General features: G+C 42.9%; 1 protein-coding gene across 1 annotated transcript in view; it reads right to left on the bottom strand.

Moving 5' to 3' along the window:
- Positions 1-54: 54 nt before the first annotated feature.
- LOC111258712 (uncharacterized) overlaps positions 55-16,195 on the bottom strand; it is a 158,799-nt gene continuing 142,658 nt past the window's right edge. Inside the window, exons 2-3 of the mRNA XM_086967562.1 lie at positions 2,400-2,661; positions 55-2,096 (exon numbers count right to left, since the gene is read on the bottom strand). Coding sequence (XP_086823688.1) covers positions 1,337-2,096; positions 2,400-2,661 — 1,022 coding nt within the window. The 3' untranslated portion in view covers positions 55-1,336. The remainder of the gene's footprint in view (positions 2,097-2,399; positions 2,662-16,195) is intronic.

Consider the following 16,195-nt stretch of genomic DNA (forward strand, 5'->3'; position numbering starts at 1 on the left):
ACCTATATATATATATAGTAGCGCTAAGTCGAGATGATGATAATAGTGCGAGTGAGTAGCCAAAACTCGATAGGAACCGTGAAAGAGACCATTTACGAGACGTCGCGCGAGAGAGAAACGAGGAGACGAACGACTTCGAAGTGTCTATCACGAGGTGGCAATCGTCCCAATATCAGCACCAGCAGTCGTCATCCTGGGGTTGACGAAACGGAATAATAAAGAACGAATGAGCCCGAAAAGGGAAGGAAAATGGCGAGAGAAAGAATGATAAGGTACAACAACAATAACAACAACAACAACAACAACAACAACAACAATAATAATAATAACAACAACGACGACGACGACAGAAACAACGACGACGACGACGATAACGAAAAGAGAGCCTGATCACGACTTCAAATAGTGTATCCATACGCAGTATCCCGTAGCAGCAGAAGAGCATGGCTCTGCAGTCTAACTGGGAGGCCCTCTACGAAGACGGTAAACCGGCGATGGACACACAAATGGGCCCAGACAGTGAAGAAAGTCGGTGACGTACCATCATTTTACTTCATCGTTAAGGAGAGCAGATCACGACCCTGCGAAGTTATGATGAGGGTGACAGCCCCCCACCGAGGATAGTTTAGCCTTGTTTGTTACTCTTTAGTCCGCTTAGATTGCTTTCTATGAGGCTATTTCAGTGACGGCTCGGTCTTTTGGTCTACGTATGTGCGATTCCTGGACAATTTTCGCTAGGCCATTTTTCCAAAGGGATGATACAGATAGGACTAAAAAAGGAAGAGGAACACACGGAAAAGTATGTATGTAAATTTTATATTCCGAAGACTTATGTAAACGTGGTCGTGTACCGTCTTATGTAAACCGTCGTGTAATTGTGTGCCTATCTACCATTGCATGTTTATATATTAAACACGTCTTTGCATATAAAGTAACGATTAGTTTAAAAGTTGCCGATAGATTTCCATTTATATTCAGTTATACGGCTGTTGCGATTCGTTGAAATTCAGGCTTAAACGTGCCTATTCAGGTTCAGCCCGGGACTGTGCCGCCAGTACTATCCAATTTGTTTACATTTGTACGACCTATACTGACATGAACTGTTTTCAAGACGACCTGTTAGAAAGTCTCATCTGTTTCCACGGGAAAAACATTTACAAGTTTCCGCCTCTAGACACGAAAATGGGGCTGCAAAAAAACTGTGCCGAACGAAAGACGGATCCAGCTCCCAAACATTGCCAGTATCTCGGCGTCAAAGTGACGCTTTGTTTCAGTCTCTCGTAATATGAGTAGATGGGATAAACGGGTAAATTCTATTGACCATCATTAGAGGAGATCACGACATTATCTCGCGAGTCTCGGCGAGTGCGTTGATAATGTTATCGTTTGGTGGTGCTTGCTGTCCGCTGGGGGTCTCCTGTTCGGCATCGGACCGAAGAAAATGGCGCGAATCTAACGCAGGCTGATTCATGAGGTACATGTACGCTGGAGTATCCTGTGGATAATACGCGCCCTGTTCAGTTGAAGCGTAGGGGTGAACCGGGAACGACTGCGAGATTGCCGGTAGATTTGGAATGCCGGTCAGCGTCTGTTGATACGTACGTTGGTAGTACTCAAGACTCGAGGATGGTTGACGTTCTTCGAAATAACTTGCGACGACAGGCTGCTGAGAGTAGTACGGACTCTGTTCTGGCAGGAGCGGACGGGGTAGTTCGGTGACAGAGGCAGGAGCCTGCCGGAACGGTTGCCGGATGTTCTGAAGGTATTGAGATCCGTCGGCGTTGAACTTACGCAACAGTTGATTGAAGGCGTATGGCTCTTTACCCGCCTGGTAGGCAGGGAAATCCTCAGCTTCAATAGGTGACATTTCTGGCGTGAGCAAGCTTTCCTCTGTAGTGCCAGGAGCAGATCCTCCTGTGCTAACCGTTGTAGAAGTTTGAGTAGTTGTTGCCGGTAGTTCGCCATAGGGCGGCACTTGAAATTGACCTTGATGAACAGATTCGGCCTGGCGCCGTAAGGCATCTGAGCATGGGCTCCCGTGCGGACTTGAGTCCGGAGTTGTCTGAAGGAACTCGGTTGTCGCTGTCGATTCATACCTATTTAAAAAAAGATTAACAGTGTCGTCAAACCATCGCTAAACCACTATATTCGTAATGTTGCTTTGGACTCCTTTTAGTTGAGATGGATCTTTTCATAGTATCGCGATATGAAAAAACTGATACACATAAATTATTACATAAAATAGTGAATCCTCGAACAGTGATAACAATCTTTGCTTTGGGAACCCATCTACTATTAATCAGCCCAACTCTGCGTTACTTTAGTTTCTACTGTAACAGTCGCAGAAATTGCTATGATTCACAAGTGTTTTCTGGCTATCGTTAGTTGCTCGGGTTTACCTGAAATTAGGGAATTCAGCCGGCGGTGTTGGGGTACCAGGGCTCTTGGTGCGCTGAGCAACAGTTTGCGGTAGAGCATTCGGTACTCCTTGCGCCCCAGGAGTTCCAGCCGAATTTGGTCCTGCAGGTTTTTTCGTCTGTTTCCTCCGACGCGGGCGATACTTGTAGTTGGGATAATCCTGCATGTGCTGTATCCGTAAACGCTCCGCTTCTTCGACATAGGGACGCCGCTCTTGAGGTGAGAGGTTCCGCCATTTTTTTCCTAAAACATCAGGTAGACATCGACACCGCATAAGTGGGGCTATTTCAACAGAGCTCGCACGTGAATATTGCGTTGAGTTAAAATGCCGAGTTCAAGTTAACTGGACTTATAGAAAAGCTCTAAAGCTACACTAACTTATATTTTTTACTCTTTATAGCTATGCGTACCGCCCGAGTGACACCGTTACTTGACCCATGACTTATAGGGTATGTTACTCACTATTCAGAGGTAACATGATTGTTTAGCACTATATCATCCAAGACATAACGTCGAGTTGTCATTTTTTTTTCTCTTCGTCTTTCTCTCCCCAACAACGGTGCAAATCGCACCAAAAACATACACAAAAATAAACAATATAGTCCCCGGTGAAAAACAAACGATTTTTTTCCGGTGTGTGCTTTTACCGGTAGCAGTAGTAGTTATTGGTTCAACGCTGGGCTGCCTCTGCATGACATTACTGCGTATGTCTACCTATGTCTGTATATGATAAAGCATTCATGTCACTATGCAGCCGTATGAACCGGTAGGCAGCGCGTTGTATTCCGACCGCAGCATCCCTCGACGTAAAGTATGTGTTCGAGTGTACGCTGAAAATAACGAATGGACGGCTAAAGGGCCTGAAGTAGGTCGGTAGCCGTAATAACAGAATATATCGCTTTAGCCTTAGCAGTACTTATTGAGCCGAATTGTATTTCGACGGGCGCCCTACGGAGTACTTTGTGGTGTATTCATCCCCGATGACGCCGCCGCCAATGAAGCTGCTGCTGTCTGTGCTGTTGTGTCCGTGAGGTCGAATTCCCACCACAAATCAAGAGAACGAGACGCGCTCAGGAAGGCAGCCAGCGTCACATCACTTTTCGTCGGCTGATGGAGAAGAACACTGAGAACTTTGGCTTCGACCGTGTCGCGTCCGGGCAGAACGAAGTTTAGAGAATGATTTCCCTGGCGGCTCGATTGGTCGGGGGATAACCCACTCTGATAAAAAAAAACAAGAACCTCGGAACAGAAAATGTCGGCAGACGAGCGAGCCAGACGCTGCCGTTCTTGGCTTCCTGCTTATGTCTTTTCGTTAGCGGTCAGATGTGCCTTCGCTAATACTGATAGTAGTATAATATTAGAACAGGTAAAAAAAAGAAAGTCGTAGCCAGGTAGATCTAGGCGACGAGTGAGACGAAACGAACGGTCCTTAGCTTATAACGCTGATAATGATCACTGCAATCGCATGCGATTGAAATCAGCCGTTCCATAAGGAAGAACTCTTCTAGCTAAACTACTGTAAGCCACCTGAAACAGGGCAGGATAGAAGTGGAACTTCAGCAACGCCCCCAGTAACCTTAAGTAAATAATCGATAATTTTAGAGCAAGTTTTTGAGTTCGGTTTTCGACGAATTTGTCATAGAACATCATTGTGGTTTATGTCATATAAATTTCTCTAGCGAGTTTTCCTTTCCATACATCTTTGTTACTGGTATTTGTATATTAATATAACATTATAGCCTAACAAGCGTTGGCGGAATGGATTAATCGAAGCGGACGCCAACTCGAACACTAAGGCGTCGGTGCTGCTGATAATGTTTATGGTGCTGATGGGCGATGAGTCAACTAGTTGCTCCATCAACCGCGCAGCCCTTGATAGCTTCGCACCTGTCGCTGTGCAGTGTTCAGCTTGTCGTTCTTTCGACTGTGGCTCTTTGTTTAGCCCATCAAGCCACGAACACGCAAGTCATCCATACTAAGTGAGATATATGCCCCATAGGACTCTGTTGTATTGTCGTTCGAACCGATCCCACCGTCAGCAACGCCGAAACATCGTCGTGGAAAAGACGACCAAATGAACGAGGGACGTCGTGCTAACGACAGCAAATACAAACGTACGAGTCGGTGAGATGGTGGGCTACTACGGTAGCGAAAGCAGAAGCAGAAATACATGAGTTCTTTGTCGTAACTGTCGTAGTAAGAAAAGAACCGCGAAAAACAGGTACGTCAAAGACGCACAACCTGAGCAGAGAGGCAGAGATAAACAATTGCAGTCGTCGTTGATCAGACAAGTCGTAATGGGTGAGTCGCCAGGATCGCTTGGATCAAAAGCTAGCTTCTTGTCCTCGTTTCGTTCCGGGACCTACCACAACATCGATTTCTTTGGCAACGACACCAAAATTACTATTTATGTAAGTAGCTGGATAACTCACCACGATGGGCGGCGAGGGAGGAATTCATTCCTGAAGGACGGCAGAAGCAATTATCAGCGACAATCTAGATAATCATTAGGAAATTTGTTCATGTTGACAGAGCTTCGAGTCGTGAGGATTCCCAGATTAGTTTGTTCTAGCTGATGAACCGATCCATCACGAAGTGGATTGCAACGATGTAACATACATCAATAGCATAATAACCGCTGAACTGAGGGGATGTTTCGACAAGCCTAGCGCTAACTGAGGCATAGGGCGAAGATCATTGGTTATATCATACTGGATTTTTGCCAGTGGCCATCCGATCTGTTTCAGCTAACGGTCTCTCGAATCTCTCAAATCTTTGTGTAGATACATCGATGGCAGGATGTGATCCTTATGAAAAAATTCATCGGATCACTCCACCTAACTGGCAGCGCGGTATCTTTTGTTGACTATTGTCGATCACTTCTACTCGATAAACGAGTCAACGAAGTTGTTAGGGCAAAGCTCCGCATGACAGTCTACGCAGGGCTTCCAATTTTTCGATGACTGGCAAAGGGGATGGTCGCGCTCAGAAACACCTATCCCCTGGTCCAATCAAGCACCAGTCCGCGCTTCTAGCAAAAAGACGGAACACAGGAATCAATGTTTGCTAACCATTATATCAAGCATAATCAGACCAGCGAAAATAGTCCCTTCCTGAATATCATTGTACCTCGAATTGAATAAGACATGAGTGTACGTCTGCTGTCAATGGATGAGCGATCAATATTGCCCACGTCGCCTCCTGTGAATTATACACTGGGAATATCCTTTTTGATTCAAACATACAGTGGGCTTCTTGTGATGCAACACCTTGTAGTTATTGTGTCTGATGTTTGTGTCATTCTAAAGAGCAGAAACCATACGTCTGCAATTGGACGTGGAAATACACGTGTATGACGTGTATTTCCACGTCATCTATTATTGTCATTTTAGTAGTAACGAAAAAAGTTATAAGTAGATTACCTTCGTGGTTATTTTCGTCGTTTGTTTTCGCTATTTATTACATCCGTCAGACTCTCTGAACCGCAGAAAATGTACGTCTTTTAGCTTATCTGATACGCACTTTTTGCACTTCTGCTAGGTATGGTTCATACTGCCGCTGAGAGACATTGTATTATTTGTCCTCAAATCTCTCTGGTCAAGATTGAGTCCTCGTTTAGCTTTTTGTTAGAGTGGGAAGATGCTGGGAATTGTAGAGTTTTTGTCATCAAATATCGTTGTGCGTTCTCAAGCGAGAACGACTTCGTTCACTCTGATCTCCATTCGAAAGTAGTAAAACAAAAACAACGCAACCCATAGCTAAAATCCAGCACATGTGTAATGTTCTTCCTATGTATGGAGCTTACTTCATTCGTTTTCGATATACTCTCTCTTTTTGAAGGGCTCATCTGCTTCCTATAGCCACCAAACATTGTGTAATAGCTACGTATAAGAATAACACGAAACAGCAGCACTATCAGTAGCCGGAGTTTTCTCGATCAGATCGATGTGTTTATTGAACCGTCAAAAAGTTCACGCTAAGTTAGCGAGATCACGATAGGCGTTTTCGAAGGGACCTTTTTACAGTGTTTCTCCTACAATTTTTTTTTTAAATAAGGAACATATCCTTGACGCGTTTAAACTAAGCGTTTTTCATGCTTTATATGTAGTTTTCCTATAATTGTATTTCAATACAAATAGATATTTCAATTCCATCTTTTGCACACACACACACACACACACTAAAAAATAATTTTTCTCAGTAATTTTTATTCAATATTGTTTTAATTCAAAACCTGAACTACTCGATTTAAAGGTGCAAGTATGCGAACGTTTTTTCGAAAAGGGCACTGCCATGTATGGACTTGCTAGAACCGCTCAATGTGGCCATAGTGGAGCAGTGGGTAACGTATCTTACTACTTAATTTTCGCTACACGACGATCTAAGTCCGAATCTATGCGTATACATATTAAATGTCGTGCTGTGAGCCGGCCGCGTGAGTAGTATCTAATGGTTTGAACAAACGCCAAACCTAAACCTAAATAACAATTCAACGAGTGCGAAGACCAGTTGTAGTACGTGCTCATTTCAAGATATGCTTCTATTCTCCAACAGCCAACCCTGCACCGCAGAAAGCCTTTCTTCAGACACTTCGTCTATGAAGGGTCACACAGAAGTTTGCAAAAAATTGAGATAAACTTTGTTGTTGAGACGTTCGGCTGTTTTGAAAAGTATGGAAGCGTGTCGTCCTCACTGCTCGATACATCCCCTACGTCGGGAATGAGCGTGCGATCACTTCGGCGGACAACCTTGCATCGAGGATGGGAAGGAAGAGGAGACATCAAAGGCAACCTGCTAAATCGTTCCCAAAACAATCTACTAATTAAATTCTTTGATGATCTTATTGAGCTCAAAAGCATTTGTTTGACATTTATGATGTATACAACGACCTGTACCGAAACATTCGTGAACAATCCACAGTATTGTACGCTTACTTCTATTGAATTCTTCACTAATGCCCTGATCGAAGCATATAATCGAACATGTATTTCTTAACAATGTCGGTTAACTTCGGAGCGCATACTATTTTTTGTTGTCGTGACTTTTCTGTTACTCTGTGATGAAACCTGGATCCGACCCGTTTGCGGCCACGTTTTTATGTTCGATGCGGTACATTGTCGATTTGAGGAGTTTAGAACCTCGCTAACGCTTTGCCCAGCACGCAGAGATTGTATGATAGCTAATTTTAGGTTCAGTTCCAAAAACGACGCACTGTTATTCACCCTAACGAGCTTAACGTTACCTAAGAAGGGCCGGCTTCGCTTTGGTTCCAGGTCACGGGAAGGGCCTGCTAGGATTGGTAGCACCGTTTCTGTAAAACGTCGTAGCATTAAGTAAAATCGCGTAATGCTTTCAGCGCTAGTAAAAAATGGCAATCCACATTGTAATTGCCCCATTCGAACTTTTCTTCTGCTACGGAAACAACTCTTGAATTCCGTTCCTAGCTTTGCCCACGAGCGTGTCAATTTGTAGATTCAAATAAATATGATAACGAATGATTTACGTCTATTTCGCGAAGAAACGATTTCTGAGCATTACGAGGTCGTTACTTTTTTCACTGTTGTAGAGTAATAACAGCAACGACCGCAACTATGTTTTGCCTTTATATCTTCATCATCCATCTCAATCATAGAATGATGAGGGGTCGTATCAAGCGCGACATAATATATGATTAGATAACAGATAGAAAATCAAATCTATGCCTTTCTTCCTCAGTTTTTCATCGGTATTAACACGAAGGAGAATGAAATCAGACGACCACCTCACAAACCTGCCTTGCGCGGGAGGACATTGGTGCTATGGAAGCGGACTCAACGCTGTACAAAAAGTCCGTAAGAACATAGGTTTACCCGTCTGGAGACGTTCAGCTGGCAAGCAGAGCACAATTCGTACCTGCTGCTGCTGTTGTTGTTACTGTTAGATATATTATTTTCGTTGTCTTTCTTCCTAGTTTTAATTAAGAGTCTTCGTGAAGCATGCAGCCCAACGACGCTGACCAGTTACGTACTGGGTCTCGAAAACGCCACAAAAGCAACGGCCAAAATAGATAATTGAGCGTGTGGCCATATATTGATACGCGAAGACACACACACACACACACACACCGATATAAATGAAACGCAGTAAAGGTGTTATAAACAAAAAAAATTAAATATTATTATAGAAAAGTAAAGCAAATAGCTACTCTTATATTAAGTCAAGAGCGTCACCCGGGTAGTAATTAATGATACCTTCACACGAAGTGTAACCATACTAGTTGTACGGACGGCTGTTATTACAAAGTCTAGATTGTAGGCCCGGTCGAACTGTAGGAAAATGAAACTGTAGACTACCCAAACTCCAACATTCAATCAATGTACATAGGTTTATGTAATAGCATAATTAACCCATAGTGTCTATAGCGTCTCGTTGAAACTTCATTCAAGTTGTCTGTACAGGCCATTTCAATTAGCACTGAATGTCTGAATCAATTTTTTTCAAGCCTTATTGCTCTTTAGGGGCAACCAGTTGATTAACGCAAGTAGGTAACTTTCCTATGGTTTCCTGTTATATATATATATATATATATATATATATATATATATATATATATATGCCTTGATGAACTATGAAACGTTCGCTCTTCTAAGACAACTACCTACTAATAACTATGTTAGTTACAACAGACATCACTTCTACGTCTACTGATACATGTATAATTACAGCAGAAGTGTGAACTAAAATTAAATTATTATATATCCTGTCAAACGTGGAGGCCTTGTGTCTTCCAAAGCTCATGTGAGGCGAACGTCTGCTGCACAGGAACTGGGTATTCCTGCGTTTACTATACTTCTGTGTTCCACCGGCGGAGCCACTAACAGTTCCCTCAACCTATCATTTTCAATAAAAACGATAACGAGAAATCAAAAAGCCCATAAGGGTCGCAGCAGCTGCATTGGTAAGGCCGAAGTAAAATATCGCCTATTACAGCGTACTATTGATACACACACAGATACAGACATCGACACATTTTGTCGTAAACTAAAATAAGGTCTATGCGTACAGACAGACACTGAAGATCTGAGCAGTGAGGATCAGGGAATTGAGTGAAGATCAAGAATATGGCGCCAATAGAGTATGGCTGTAAACAACGCTATCATGGTGTGGGGCTTCTTGTTACGGTAGGTAAACGCTGTAATAGATCCCGAATCTTTCCCGCCCTCGTGAACACCTATCGTCATGGCGCTGATCTTCGGGATGATTCGTAGATTCGTACATGTCTCTTCGATTGTACAACGAGCGACCAAGCGCGAAAGAAGATTTGCATTCCATCTTCGTTTTTGTTTTTTATTCCATTCGTAGTTGCAGTGTTATTTACTGTAGAGATGTTACAGTACGAACAGGAGTACGCGCCCGCAGCTGTGTGCAACCAATAATTTTCAAAGTCATAGGAAAAAGATCCATCTCATCAACGAGAGCGGCTATTTGCTGCTTCGTAGTTGCTGAGTGGTGCATAGTGACGGCATTGTTTCTTCAGTCAGTCAACACGCCGATTGTTGTCATAAGACAGACCTAATCTCGGAAGAGGCGTTCAAAAAGGTGGTGGAGAATCGGGCGAATAGATCTGATCTGAGCTGGATGACATTGAACAACGAGTACAACGAAAACCGCAATGTATAAATACACGCACACACATAGACAGACAATGAATTCACAGGTTTGTCGGCAGATCCGTCGCCACAGACGACACCCTGACATAGTACATAGTTGCTGGACTAACAGATTTCCTTCACACGCGTCCAACGAGATGAATGAAGTGGACGATGCAGGCGAGTTCAACATCTATCTATTTATCGCCTTGAAGCCTTTATATGAGAACAAATCAAACGTTTCTTGCTGGTCAATGACCGCACCACAAGAGACACATCATCCCACACTGGTCAAAGTTTAACAGATACTGCGGGCGTGCCCATTTCCTTGGTTTCAAAACGTTACTTCTCTGGAAGTAGTTTCAGGCTATGCAGTTTCAGACACAAGTGAAAACGAACGGACCTGAATATTGTGTCATGCACGTTACTACCGCTTATGTATCGGCTGGCACAAGCCATTTGGCCTAATTCATGCTGGACACCGGCCGATCTGTAGTGCTGCTCAGTAAGTGCCGTTGTCATGAGCGGTTCCGCAATCGTTGCTATGACTGTAATTCTCATTGAGTTTTTGTTGTTAGCTCTGTGGCTTCGCGCTGTGTCTGTTCTGGCTTATTTTTTGTTTACTTTTGCAACCACTGATAAGCTTTTCTGCTCTTCTTTTCCATTATCTTTCGTCTAGTTGACGACTGTCTCTAGAATTACCGTCGGTGACGACGACTACAACTATTTATACTAGTATTTCGAACTTCAGCGTGGGCACCTCTGCGTATGCCAGCGGCAATTACGACGCCGACGCCGTGCGCACCAAGCGAGGACTGTTGCCGTTACTTCGCCTATTTTGATTCATGGAAAGCCATTATACAAGGTTGTTACGAAAACGAATTTGGTGAAGTTTGACGTGCTTCGAGCAGACGAACCTTTATTGCTAAATACTCCGATACTTGTGAGTGAAAATAAGTTGAATTTTGTACAGAAGAAATGTGTGAATCGTGCAAACGTTTTAAAAACGGAAATTGGAGTATTGAAGGCCAGTGAGGAAGTAACTAGATATCAGGACTTGAAGGACAAGAACGTACTGCTGCGATCAGAGAGGCTTCTCACGGAAGCAGAGTGAGTTTAAATTCTAAAAGCTCGCTTGGCCAAAATGGTATTTTAAATGTAACACAATACATAATGTTACAAAATTATAATGTAAATACTAAAAATGCGGAAACTAAGTAAAAAGTGAGTGGATTTCAGGCCAGTGGGAAATGCGTATCGTGTATTGCTGGTCCAATTCGCGGAGCTCTAGTCAACAAAAAGTTCGCCTGGAACACCCAGTCGCCATAGAAACAGAATGGTTAAACCTCTACCTGTTAGGCGGCGGACAAAGAACGGATGCGAGAATGGCGTCGTTTAGAAGAGGAATCGAGTTCAATGGCGGTGTCGGGTAGGTTCGAGCATAAATTGATGGTATAAGAGGCATTTGTTTGTTAGCGTGAGATATCCGTCGAAAATGAAGGGACGAACGTAGCTTACTATTTTGAGTTTTTTTAAACGATTTATTCATCGTTAGTGTAATAATCAAAATTACGTAATGTGGTTACCTGAAGATAACGTCAGACCCTATCGTCATGATTCAATTACTTCCTGGATTAAACAAAGGAGTTACCTTGAACACGCCCTAAGTTTATGTGGTGATAAAACTTGCCGTGGCCCAAAAAGGAGTAACTAGCGGGCAGATGTATTACGCTATCGATTTACTTCGATAAACCATAGATAGATAGAGTAATTTCGTCTGGAAACACGTATGATAGGTATATGGTTGTCTAGAAGCTGCTGGAGCATTGTAATAAGTGTGTAAAAAACAAACGTGAAACATGTTAGAAAACGGTCACTTTAGCGCTAGCAGTAGTTCAGAAGTCATTTGATATTGAAGCCCTCGGATTCGCTTGTACCATCCGAACAGGAAATGTCGCTCTTAATAACGTGATTCCTGTTTTTTTGCCATCGCTAGGAGACAAAAGAGGAAAAGACAAATGCCGAACTCTGGTCGCTGCTACCCCCCGACCAGGCGCTCGGGGAAGTTATCAACAGTAAAGCAGCGAATAAATAGAAAAACTATCTGGTCGAGTACTTATCACGCGGCGCTGTTACTGTCTAGCAATTTCCGGTTCGGTTAATTGCAAATGTAATGCAAGCTATCTATCTATCTCATACGATAAAAGACAATGCGCGGTTCTGAAACATGTGACGTATGAGACTGCGTATAATTCCGACCCAATACTAATTCTGATCTATACTGATAGAGGTAATACTGGTTCTGGAGTAATGTGTCAGACTCGCCAGTGAAATGCGTCATTGAATGAATCAGCTCTGTCAGAGTATCATTAGTATTCTGAGAAATAGCGTGTTCTATAATATATTTCTAACCAAGTGCGTTCGAAATCTTAGTCCGAACGGCAGTGCGCACGCGAAATTCGTCCTTCTGTTATAGCATACAGATAAATATTTACTGATGCCGTTACTATTTAAATAGTATTTTTTCGGTTTTTTTTGTGTATAGCTATTCAGCGTTGTTTTTTTCGAGTATTGGATATCAATAGTCATATGCTTTTGAAGCCAGTAAACCAGCTATCTATAATTAACAAGTCATTGAAGACACTGCGACCTACGCGAGACTTCGTCATTATGCACGCACGCACGCACGCACGCATGCACAAGTATGTATAACGTAATATATATAGCATAAAAGGTAAGTACACACTAACAGACGTAGCATTAAAAAATCACAAAGAAATATCACAAATAGTAGATCTCGAACGGAAGCACGATGATATTTTGTCTTGAGATAAGCATCGTCCAACAGCCTGGCTACCGTTGGCCATTATTGTTAAAGCCGCATTTGCGTGATTTCAGTGGCAAATTCAACTCAACAACGTTCACGCCGTTTTTCTTCTCTTCCGCTCAGCTTCCCTACTTCCAATTTAAGTAAAAGCGCTTTGTTTTCTGTGTTATAAGTTGGTTTTTGCCGAACATTGCCGACGTCTTCAGAAGGAACACGGAACTTTCGTCAATATTCGGAAGTGTGGGAGGCAGTCCACCGCATAAACAACACAGCAATCCCGATCGGCGGTCGCATGTTCTTATCGCTTACCATAATATCAGTAGGTGGGCAGCTAGGTGGGTACAACACTGGCCAGGCCCAAAGGCACCGAAATCCATGTACTTACGTCTTGATAGACGGCACGCAACACAGTACTGTGTACTGTGTGATTCAGCTCGACCGATCAACAGCTGACGTTAGCTGGTGGCGTTCCATGGTAAATATAAGAAGTTGCCTATTAACCCAGCCGCCAACAAACCGGCTTATCTAGCTTGTTCTGTGACTGAGCGCGTAACTTAGACATAATAATAACAATAGTAACGTTAGCCGACGTGGGCATCCCTTGAAGCGATCATCGTGTTCGAGTGTAACGCTGGCATAGAACGAAATAATCGGTCCTAGAAGACCATCATTCGTTACTTTGAAGTTGTTACGACACTGCTATCAGATACAGCCGCGCCAACGGCGCAAACAGTGGTAAATTCCGTCGACATGTAGCGATAACAATGAACGTTGTTCAAGGTAATATCTGACCTTGCTAGCTTCCGCAACGACATGACGACTAACCGCTGAAATGGCTCTTTTCATATATTATGGTAGGGCCTGCAAAGCGAAAATGATATTAACTACACTTATTTCATTTGCTAACGTGCCCAGTTGACTGAATCCGACCAATTTGTGGGGCCAATCGTTTTTTGAAGGAAAACCTTTCAACAATAGTGCGGCCTGTAAGATGTTTAGCTCTATCTTATATAGGTGACAGCCTTTCGTAGACTTAACATACCGAGACGATACAGATAGAAAGTGGGTTTATTCGAAACTTATCCGAGATCTTTGCTGGTAGAGCGGCGGAATTGCTTTGCTATGGGAGAATTTCGAAGTGAGAATCATGCGCCCGTTACTACGATACTAATAGTTTTAGGTGCGTCGTGCAGAAACCGTTCTATGCCGATAGACAAAGAGGCATTTAACTCTAACTTTTTCTTTCATTTACATTGCTAGGAACGTTGTTTCTGAAACGTCACTCCTAAGTTATTTAACTGCGTGCCTAATGAAGTGCTTTGCCACACTATAGTTAGCTAGTCAGCTTGTGTTGATATGCGATCGTCGACGGGGCTACCGCGCCAATTTTCCAAATGATCAAGGTTCGGCTAAATCGAAATACAAATAAGGTTATATAGTTGGCGTTGAAGTCTGTCATTATTTTGGCATTACTACAACTACTACTTTTACTGCCGCTATGATGAAATTATTTTTCAAATAGTTGGTAATCCTTGAGTGGCCTATTTCACAACCTGATATCGGTGTTCATCGGCTGCATATACACACACACACACACACAAACACACACACACACACACACACACACATATATATATGCATGCATAAAGGCCAAGCCCATTGACCATTTAATGTTTTTCGTTTCTTCTCTCGGTGAAATTGTGAACGCAGTCGGTTTGTCGTTGTTGACGGGCCATATTTTCAACAGAATGAAATACGAATGCGAATAGAAATGAAAGAAAGGAAAAGATCGAAGGCAGCGAAAGACAGAAGCCATTGAAGTGGTCACCGTCCAACAACAGGCGGTAACTGCTGCGTTCAGTGTGAGCTCAACGACTCATCTCCTGATGTGTGACTAGACTGCATAAAGTCTTTGTTATTCAATAAACAGCCAATGTGCTATCAGTGGCGTCAATGCACGGTCAGATACATACATGCACGCGTGTAAACAATGTATGTGCAAGGACAGCTATGTTTGATTCACAATAGTCAACCGGTAGCCGTGCATTCTGCTAACTGGTTGTTGTGGTTCTCGTATACTACTACTGTTCTTCATCTGTGGTTCCCCTTTGAAGGATCACTGTGTCGTCGGCGAGAATGCATCGGCCAGACCCACAGCGAGTCGTCCTTTCGACTATGGTCATGACGCGGCCGTTAACATTTTTTCCTTAGTTATTTATCTACCTCAAGACGAGAAATGGGGTGGACCCCATGATCGTTTCACCATTCTCTTTATTTGTTTCGCTTTAAATTCAAGCGCAAGCGATTTCGTTGGGGTCGTCTTCGTTATCGCTGTTGTCGAATAAGTTTACCAATTTCAGATCAATGCCTCCCTTTGCTGAATATCACCTGATTGTCCAGCTCATTCTATCAACTGTAATCGATCATCAAATAAGTCGCCAATTTATTTTATTATTGTTTTATGTTTGATTCTATCTTACTGACACAAGACAAACGCTCAGAATATAGCATCGATGACTGTGTCGTGCCGTCACGATCACGGACGCCAGGTGGTCGCTGCGTTACTACAAGGTTTTCGATGTTTTCGTTTGATGAGTTGATTTCGATAAATTCAAAGACTGATCAAGCTAATCTCGTGTGATCCTGTGTTTGACAAAGCGTTTAATTAGACAACAAACCCAAATTATCACTTTCAACACTATGAGCTATATTGCCCGATAAGGTTAATGGCAAAATGGGAGACTCGGCCATAAACGCCATCCGAACGACCTGACAATAAATTTGTATAAGAATGAAGCGACAGTTTCGGCTATCTTGTATGTGGACTAAGAGTCATAGAGCCATACCGAGGCTCTTAAAGGTTTGATCGCAAGAAGAATTCCATAAGATCATGCACTTGAGGGGACGCAGGAATTCCGAGCCTACTATGTTAAACTTTCGCCAACCTGAAGTTAGATCTTCATAGAGAAACATTCGTTCTATAGCAGATGCGTCTGGCGGATAATACTAGCCCAACGGCTAGCTTAACGTGCAAATCCGTGATGACGAATCGGAGCAATAGCGTTCTATCGGATAAAAATAGTTATCGTATGCACAACTGCACGCCACATACAATGGTGGCACGTACCGGCGGAAGGCATCAAGTGCTACTTGAAGAAGTGATTCGCTTTCTATGCATTTGTAATATTTTACATTGTTTTTCTTTGGGAATTTTCGTTTTACGTCTTTGTCACCTGTTCCGAGCGTAACCGAGGATCAAATAAACAAAGGTCAATCGATAAAAGGTCACAGTTCAAATCATGCAACCGATACATAAATTATG

The sequence above is a fragment of the Varroa jacobsoni genome, unplaced genomic scaffold, assembly GCF_002532875.2.
Source record: "Varroa jacobsoni isolate VJ856 unplaced genomic scaffold, vjacob_1.0 scaffold_256, whole genome shotgun sequence".
NCBI lineage: Eukaryota > Metazoa > Arthropoda > Arachnida > Mesostigmata > Varroidae > Varroa > Varroa jacobsoni.